This window comes from Sinocyclocheilus anshuiensis, unplaced genomic scaffold (assembly GCF_001515605.1).
Source record: "Sinocyclocheilus anshuiensis isolate Anshui unplaced genomic scaffold, SAMN03320099.WGS_v1.1 scaffold1058, whole genome shotgun sequence".
Lineage (NCBI taxonomy): Eukaryota > Metazoa > Chordata > Actinopteri > Cypriniformes > Cyprinidae > Sinocyclocheilus > Sinocyclocheilus anshuiensis.
In genome coordinates, this window is record NW_015539880.1 from 225075 (window position 1) to 234959 (window position 9885).

General features: G+C 37.2%; 2 protein-coding genes across 2 annotated transcripts; both read left to right on the forward strand.

Annotated features, from left to right (window-relative positions):
- LOC107685421 (interleukin-8-like) lies at positions 1-864 on the forward strand. The gene is made up of 3 exons (XM_016481994.1): positions 1-114; positions 284-422; positions 547-864. The coding sequence occupies exons 1-3, from the start codon at positions 3-5 to the stop codon at positions 617-619; spliced, it is 324 nt and encodes a 107-aa protein (XP_016337480.1). The 5' UTR covers positions 1-2; the 3' UTR covers positions 620-864.
- A 2808-nt stretch (positions 865-3672) lies between these two features.
- On the forward strand, positions 3673-7799 carry LOC107685422 (interleukin-8-like). The gene is made up of 3 exons (XM_016481995.1): positions 3673-3764; positions 5555-5690; positions 7376-7799. Exons 1-3 carry the CDS (start codon positions 3710-3712, stop codon positions 7482-7484), a joined length of 300 nt encoding a protein of 99 aa, XP_016337481.1. The 5' UTR covers positions 3673-3709; the 3' UTR covers positions 7485-7799.
- The last annotated feature ends 2086 nt before the right edge of the window (positions 7800-9885 follow it).

The window sequence follows — 9885 nt, forward strand, 5'->3', positions numbered from 1 at the left end:
AAATGTCTGCAGCTTTACTGTTCATATGCTTATGCATTAATTGCACCATGAGGAAGTTCACCACATCAGCCTTTGTTTTTCTGATCTGCATGATGCTGCTGTCCACAACAGAAGGTAAGCAGGGTCACTTTGTGAACATGATTGACAATATCCATTGTTTTTGACAGTATTTTAATGCATTTATTATTATTTAAAGGTTTAAAAAATGCTAGTATGTGTTGAAAAAGTTTTGTAAGAGCTTACAAAGAGGCTAATATTCTTATTTCTCTCTCGTTTCATTTAGTCATTGCTGCCAGACTGCCGGCCCAACAGCTACGCTGCCAGTGTGTTAAAACGTATTCGGGAAAACCAATTAACCCTAAACTAATACAGAAAGTACAAATGATTCCTGCTGGAGCACAATGCAAAAACGTGGAGATCATGTGAGTGTGACATAAACCAAAGATCAATGCAATGCAGACGTCTGAATGCATGGTGGATTCAAATTAAAAGCATGTGATTTTGATGACCAGAAAGTGCTCAACATTATTTCTTTGTCTCACACAGTGCCACTCTGAAAAATGGACAGACATGCCTCAATCCCAGAGATGAATGGGTGAAAAATATCATCGAAACATGATTCCCCATCTGTGTTTGCATGCAGAAGTGTATGAGTTTTCTTGCTTTATTTGGTAGCACACATTATTCTTCTGCATATTTCTGCAGAGCTGTGAAATGCAACAGTTAAATGCAAACATTGTATCATCCCCATTGCAAACTGTTGCAGATGACTTGCTCATTAGCGAAACACATTCTGACGAAGCAAATTTAAAATGTGCATAACAGAAAATGTTGTATTGTCATTTTAGCTGAAAGCAACACTGCTGACTAACACTTTGCATGAATAAAGAAACTTTTGCAATGTAGAAAATACATTAAAAAAATAAAGTCTTTTGTTGTTGTATTTCAACGATCTTCAGAAAAAGTTATTTTTCCACTTCACTCAACATGATACGACCTGTTTTATTTTTCTAAATATTTTAAATTATTTTATATTAGATTTAAACATTTGCAGCATGACTGAAAATCAAGGCACTGATGTGTTTTATTTTCTAGCTATAATAAACCTAAGAAAATTGCATTAAAAAGTAATAAATTCCACAGAAGGAAGGTCATATGGTTTAGTAACATGCAAATGATCACACTATTTATTTTGTGGCAAACTATTGCTTAAACATGTTTAAAAAAATGTCTTTGTAAAATTATTTGCTCTCTGGGAAAACGTCCTAATGGTGATTTCATAATACATAATAAATGATGCAAGATGCTCTTTTACTTCCACTGATCTTCTCTTTGAAGTGCATAATGGTATATAAATGCTTAATGTACCTTTGCACCAGAAGTTTCCACATCAAATGCTTTTCTCTTGCATGGAAGTCATAGCAGTGTACTGTATGAGTGATAAATGCACCTGTGCTATAACTTGTCATGAGGTTTTTTGATGAACTCACTTTCCTTCACGCATTTGCCTCTAAACTGACGCTGACCTCTTTCTTCATTTTCTGGCAGATTTATCTTTTCTGATAAGATGATTCACTCAGCATGTGTGCTTCTCTCATCATGTGCTGTAGTAAGACTGCTGCTCTGTTCAGTCTCACAACGTGCAGCAGAATGAATTATTAGACCATTATAGGAATTTTTTCCACAGATTAAGAACTACTTGAAACATACTGTATATAGCACAGTTTAGTAACTGTTGAGTAGTGACCCAAAAATTAACCAAATAATAAAATGCAACTACTATTTAATTGAGCGTATAGTATAGGACAACAAAATAAATTGGGATATTATAATAGAAGTTTTAAAAGGGAGGGAAATGCTTCCTTTTGTTGTTGGCATCTGTACAGTCAACCGTATTTTGTTGCAAATTCTTCTGTCACTTCTATAAAATATCGCTAAACAAGGTGCAATGCTGGTGAAATAATTTTCACTCAGAAATTGCTATTAATTTTCACAAATAATTACAAAGGAACAGCAAGTAACAGAAGCTGGTGGAAACACAAAATACACACGGCAACATTTGATACTGATCCTCCCCTTGAGGGACTCATTATTCTGTTACTATTCATCAAATTCTTGTGAAACTTCTGTTTATGTCCCAGTTGTTTAACTTTTTATGTTAATACAAATATTTGCACATGTTAAGACATTTGCTGTAGATAAAAGCAGCTGAATGTGAGACGCTCTTTCTTTTTTTTGCTCAGTATCAGTATATGATAGATAGATAGATAGATAGATAGATAGATAGATAGATAGATAGATAGATAGATGTTCCAGTCCTGATTGAGGTCAGTGAATGTCACACTATCAGCAGTACAACAGGCTGTGCAAACAATTCATACACACACACATCCGAAGTTTATTGCTCTTTTATAGCTCTACAGACTTAAAAGACTTCAATTATTAAAAGACTAGATAGATAGATAGATAGATAGATAGATAGATAGATGTTCCAGTCCTGATTGAGGTCAGTGAATGTCACACTATCAGCAGTACAACAGGCTGTGCAAACAATTCATACACACACACGTCCAAAGTTTATTGCTCTTTTATAGCTCTACAGACTTAAAAGACTTCAATTATTAAAAGACTATTCAATTACTGTGCCTCAGAAGTTTAAAATTCTGAAGAAGAGATCACAAATAGGTCAGCTGTGAATGGTTTTCGAATTAATGTGCAGCCCAGACCATTTGATTTGGGAAGAGTTGGATGATAAGTGTTTGAGATCATGCGTTTTAAACCATATGAGTTTAAACTTCTGATATACGGTTTTCTGAGCGCACACGGACAGAAAGCGGCTGTCACAGCATGTGAGTACTAAACTAAGTTCTCATTCACACACAAGTTTACGTTAAAAACACACGAGTTACAAAAACAGTCGGTTATGTCTGTGAAGGTAAACAGCTGGGAAATAAATGTTTGAGATCGCAAATCTTAGCCCAGTTTGAGACATTGTTGAGATCTCTCCTTAAAACTCAGGTGACACAACTGTGAAACAACTGGGGTGTCGAATGTAAATCACAATATGAATATTAAAATAATATTTAATCAGTATATGATTAATCACTTTGATGAACTGTTTCTGTTGCTCAATTGTAAAGGCTAATATTAATTATACAAATGGCAAGTGTTAATATAAATATCAAGCTATTAACCAGGTTGATTAACATTTATATTAACATTTCATATGTACATCATTATTTAGATTCAATATTTATATAAATCCAATATGCATATAATATATTATAATTTTGCATTTTATTAAAACTATTATTTGATTAATGTTACATTTAATATTTGGGCTATTAAAGAAATTTTCCAACTGTGGTAAGCAGTCAAATGAAAATCATGCACTTGACGTATTTGTTTTTTTGGTTAAAACAGTCTGGGACTCCAGTGGGATTTTGACCGTGGTAACCAGGCCGAACATGAGATGCATCCATATGACACACGGCTGATGAACATGTGAACAGATCCAAACCACATATTTACACACAAGCCTTCACACACACACGCACACAGAATGATTAGGGAAGTGAAATAAAATCACTACTTTGTAGATCACGAGGCCTTTAAAATCATAATATATAAGGTTGTGCAGCAGCCCAAATAACAGCATCTGATCTTCAGAGTTTCTACACAGAAATCGACTGCAGAAGCTTCAACAATCATGAACGCTTTCCTGATGTTAACCGTTATTGGAGTCAGCATCGTTCTGTCTGATGGTAAGCTTCATCTTCACTATATGTTTATTATATTTAGCTTAAATGACTAATTAGCTGGTTTGTTGATGGTTTACCAGGTCGAAACCAGTTCCACTGGTCATCAGCCAGCGGACGAAATATTAAAAAAAAAAAGTTAAACAAAGTACCTATATTTAAAGCAACTGTATGTAGTTAAGTGAGTGGAATTCACTGTTGTAAATATATCACTGTTGATTATAGTGAATAGCTGTACACGTGCATTTGTTGCTGACGTAAAGCAATCCGCCATTTTCGCAGAATTTCGTACCCGCTCAAAAGGAGCGTGGTTAGTGATGGGAGAAATTACAATTTTCGAATCTTTGAATCAATTAAATTATTTGCTTCGCAAAATGATTCACTGTTTTGAAGCGCTCGAAACGCCACACGTTAGTGATGCTTGTTGGTCAGGCCGGTTTAAATGCAACAAAATCTCAGCTCGAATATGCATAAAAACTCTTTTTACAAACCAATTGCAAATGTTTTGTTGAAAGTCTAATCTATTAAATGCAATTAGCAATTCATAAAAATACCATTAAATACGAAATATCTGTATAATATGTGTTCTTTTATTAATTCACAGGGCTTGCTTTGTTTGTTTTTATGGAAGACCTGGCTAAACAGGCCAGGAAACTAACTACTACTAGCCTACTATCCTTCTTTTAAATGTCATTAAAATGTCTACAAATGTATCAAATTGATCCGAGCCTAGATCAACCTAGATCAAGTAAAAATCACAGACACTACAGTTCAAGGGTCTACTAACGACGAACCGTTGAAATTTAGAAACATTTCGAAACAATTACGCAGTAAAGAAGCCTCTGAAATCACGTGACTTTGGCAGTTTAGGTGTTCACGCCATATCGTTATTACCGTGATTACGAGATACCAACTTGTAAGAAGCTTTCACGTCCTCGTAGAACTCGTAATTACAACTTGTGAACTGGGAGTTTTCTGAGAGCTACAACTTGTACCACCTGACCACCTCAGATTCATTACATTCTTAAAAATAAAGGTGCTTCTAAAGGTTCTTCACAGCGATGCCATAGAGGAACCATTCAGTCAAAGGTTCTTTAAAGAACCATTTTTTATCATCTGAAGAACGTTCTTTCGCCACAAAGAACCTTTTGAGAAACAGAAAGGTTTTTTTATGGAACAATTTAGACAAAAAGGTTCTTCTATGGAATGGTGAAGCACCTTTATTTTTAAGAGTGTAGGCGCTATGTTTAGGCATTGATAGTGCAAGGGTGTGAACTGCTCCAAGTAGAACGTCACGTGTTGTCATCTCGAAATCACAGTAATTACGACATGGCATGAATGCAGCATTTGATACGCGCTCCGAACTCCTGATTCTTAAACAAATGATTTGCAAAGATTTCTGAGCTTCACAAAGCAGTGCTTCGAAAGCAACCATCACTACAGTGATTTTTGTAGAAACCATGACTCAGTTGTAGCGGCTATACACATTCAATTCAACAGTTTTGAAACTAACATTTCAAGGCAAAAACTTACATATGGAGCTTATTTAAATGCCAGTTTCATTCGAAATGTGGCCGGTGACTCTCATGTGAGTCCCTGTAGCCTATACATCATCTACATTTCAGCATCTTCTGTGGAACCGTGATGAACTTCCTTCACATTTCCTCAAAACTGTTGCACGCTACTATTTTACAAACCCCTGTTTGCACAAGACCATTAAATCACATGTCAGTTTACAGTTGTGTAACTGCTGGACACACTTTCCCAGCCTGCTAACGGTTGTGTTCCTCCCTCAGCCGTGCAGCCTCTGGGCGCGGGGTACAACAGCCGCTGCGTGTGTCTGAAACTGGAGTCGCGGATCATCCCGCAGGAGAACCTGCGGCGCGTGGAGATCCTGCCGAGAGGCCCGCACTGCAAGACTACTGAGGTTATGTAAGTAGGCTATTTCCTCACACCAGTCACGTGTCTTGCTGAAGTATTTCGATTGACCTCTCAGTTATGAGACCGGGTGTTGTAAATGTGAATGTCTGAGAATGTGTTTTTGCATTATAGGGCTATAATATGGCTTACTGAACTTAAGCATGAATTTCATTAGTTGATCATTATTTACATATATTTTCACATTGGGTTTTATATGAAAACTCACCCTGAGGTTCTAATAAATCATTTTTATTTAAACCAAAAACCTAAATACACTGCCGAGATGTTTTTGAAAGAAGAATCTAATGCTCACCAAGGCTGTTTTAATAATCAAAAATACTGTAAAAACACTAAAAATGTGAAATATTATTATAATTTAAAATAACTGCTTTCTATGTGAATGTATTGTAAAATGTAATCGATTCCTGTGATCAAAAGCTGTATTTTCAGCATCATTACTCCAGTCTTCAGTGTCACATGATCTTTCAGAAATCATTCTAATATACTGATTTGCTGCTCAAGGAACATTTATTATAATTATTAATGTTGAAAACAGTTGTGCTGCCTAATATTTTTCTACAGGATTCTTTGATGAATAGAAAGTTCAAAAGAACAGCATGTATTAAAATATAAATCTTTTGTGTCATTTTAAAGGAGACATATTATGCCCCTTTTTACGATATGTAATGTAAGTCTCTGGTGTCCCCAGAATGTGTCTGTGAAGTTTCAGCTCAAAATACCCCACAGATAATTTATTATATCATTTTGAAAATGCCTATTTAGAGTGGAAGTAGAAACACGATGTTTTTGGACCTGTCTCTTTAAATGCAAATGAGCTGCTGCTCCCCGCCCCTTTTTCCAGAATAAAGCTGCACAGCTGTATCTGCTAAAAACATCTGTTTTGGTTCTGATTCTCATGTTTATCGCGCTGAAATCATACGTTTTAAACCATATGAGTTTAAACTTCTGATATACGGTTTTCTGAGTGCACACGTACAGAAAGTCACGGCATGTGAGTACTAAACTAAGTTCTCATTCACACACAAGTTTACGTTAAAAACACACGAGTTACAGAAACAGTCGGTTATGTCTGTGAAGGTAAACAGCTGGGAAATAAATCGCATGTTTATTGTAGATCTGTGTGGGAGCAGCAATATACAATAAATAAATCAATAAATGCACTGCTCTCTTGTCTCCTCTGAGGCTGGGACTCTAAACAGTGTTCTGTGCTCGTCTGTGCAACCAAAGACAGAACAGTTAGCATGTTTTGCTCAAACTTTCGCCATGGCATTAGAGCTGGTACACCATTGTCGCTTGCGAAATCACAATGACGGCGCCGTGGGTGGAAACTTACAGATTAAGGGACGGTAATATTACAATGAGATCCCTTTGCCACGTCACCAAGGGAGCGAAATCAGACGCACTCGTTTTCTCCGACGCTTGCAGAAAAAGGCTTCCCAAAACAAAGTTACTGGGTTAATCTTTTTCACGTTTCCTTGGTTGGTAGATGCACCGGGGTCCTGATTATAGCACTTAAAACCTCGAAAAGTCAGATTTTCATGATATGTCACCTTTAAATGACACTTGAACAATTTAATGCATCCTTGCTGAATAAAAGTATGCATTACTTTTTACTGACTCCACACTTTTCAACAGTAGTGTATCTTCTACATAATTTTTTTTTTTTATCTTTTCAGTGCTGGTTTATCGAGTGGAGAGAGGATCTGTCTGAACCCCAGGACACCATGGGTTAAAAAACTAATTCTCTTCATTGAGAGAAAGGAGCGAGTGACCAAGAAAATGTAGACGACATTGTTGTTGTAACTTATATTTCTTTGACTCTCACTACTCACAAGACTCACTAGAAGAGTTTTTGCACTTGTATGCTAATTTTGTCGTCTCTGACATATTTTTGGTTCCTGTAGAATAAGATTTCTGTTTGTTTGTTTGTTTGTTTGTATTGTATTCTGAGCCTCTCATTTTGATTGATACATGTTTGTCCTGACAATTACTTCAAGATGAACCATGTGTATGCTACACTACAGATACCGTCTTGTACACTGATTTTCATTTTACACTGATACAAATAATCAAAGTTTTTGGTGTTGCTTGTAATTGCCATTTCACTGAAAAAATTTGGAATGTATGGATGATGTTTTTAATAAATAATTTCTTTAATAACATCAATTCTGCTCACTTTCCTTTGAACAGATGAGCAACATTTTCGCCAGAAATCATTTTCCACATAAGTTTTTCTTGCATTCTGCATTTCACAATGTGGTTTCAGTCCAGATGGATTAGAATTGGTTGAACGGCCAAACGTTTAAATGAGAGCCTAAATCACTAAATCACTAAATCACGAACCTCATTCATTATCCAAAACATATTTATTGAGAACATATATATTTGAGATTATGACAGTCCATTTTCTAAAGAAATCCACCTGCTGTCTTGGGATTTTATTTATCGCAATAAAATCAGATGCCTCTGAGAATGAACCTTCATATAAAAACCAAAGATAGGATGAAACTAGACATTACTGATAACAGGCTCATTTCTTATCTGTACAGTGTGCATTCATGGCTCGTGTGAAAGTATGCTGATCATTTTGATTCACAGAAGCAGGAAAATCAGTCATGATTCAGGAAAACGATATCCGTTTGATTGCATTTGGATGTGAAGATAAAAGATCATTCAGCAGATATGAGTATTTCCACAATTCATCCTGCACAAAACCGCCACAGCTTCCCATTCACTAAAATAAGATATGCTTTTTTCAGCATTGTTTGTTTTATGTCTACATCAGTTTATTATATTGTTGGCAAGAGTACCTCGTCTGGCCAGATGAGCTGAAAATAATCACCCCCTTTAAAATAATCACGTTTTGTTTCTTTGCAGTCTGAAATGAAGACGGACACAGTTTTTGTTTTATCCAGCTGTATTTATTCATTGCAACTTACGACATCCAAGTGAAAGATATAACACCAACATGTCAGAAAAAAAACAAAAACAGGATCACCCCCCCTCCTAAAAATGACTGTTAAACTGAATCAGGTGTAGCTAATCACCTTCTCAATGGCACACAAAGCCATTTGACTTTCGGCTGTGCTCGTTTTGATCAGCTCAGCATGAAAAGAGCTTTCCTAAAGCATTTCAGTCCTTGGTAGTGCAACTGAAGCAAACAATCAAATATGGGTGGCAAGGCACTGTCAAAAGATCTCCGGGATAAAGTTGTGGACAGGTGTAACTGTGCCTCCTTGTTAGTGCGCCTGCCTCCCATGAACACCAACATGTCAGAAAAAAAACAAAACAAACAAAAAAAAAAACAGAATCACTGAGTTGGAAAAATGATCACCGCCCACCTTAAAATGACTTGTAAACTCAATCAGGTGTAGCTAATCACCTTCTCAATGGCACACAAAGCCATTTGACTTTCGGCTGTGCTCGTTTTGATCAGCTCAGCATGAAAAGAGCTTTCCTAAAGCATTTCAGTCCTTGGTAGTGCAACTGAAGCAAACAATCAAATATGGGTGGCAAGGCACTGTCAAAAGATCTCCGGGATAAAGTTGTGGACAGGTGTAACTGTGCCTCCTTGTTAGTGCGCCTGCCTCCCATGCTGGTGACCCGGGTTCAAGTCCTGCTTGGAGCAGGTGTGAGTAGTAGGACCTGGGGGGTTACACAGGCACAAGTCAGGAGATGGATACAAAAAAATGCATAGGCTTTATCAATGCCTTGAAGCACAGTGAAGTCTATTATTGTATTTGGTACAACACAGAGCCTCCCTGGACCAGGACGTCGCTCCAAACTGGTCATGGAAACTGGTCAGAGGCGACCAAGAGGCCGACAGCAACTCTGAAGCAGTTGCAGGAATTCATGACAAAGAGTGGTCGGTGTGTGCATGTGACAACAATATCACAAATTCTCCATAAATGTATCTGGAGGGTTGCAAGAAAAGCCACTCCTCAAGAAAGCCACATGCAGTCACGACTGAGCTTTGCCAAAACGCACCTCGAGGCAGATGAGACTAATGGCGCTTTTCCACAGCATGGTACGGCACGGTACGGCTCGGTACGGTTCACTTTTGGGGGGTTTTCCACTGGGTACAGTACCTGGTACCTGGTACTTTTTTTAGTACCACTTCGGTTGGGGTTCCAAGTGAACCGTACCGTTACCAAAACGTGACGTGTAAACTCTGCTGATCACGGAT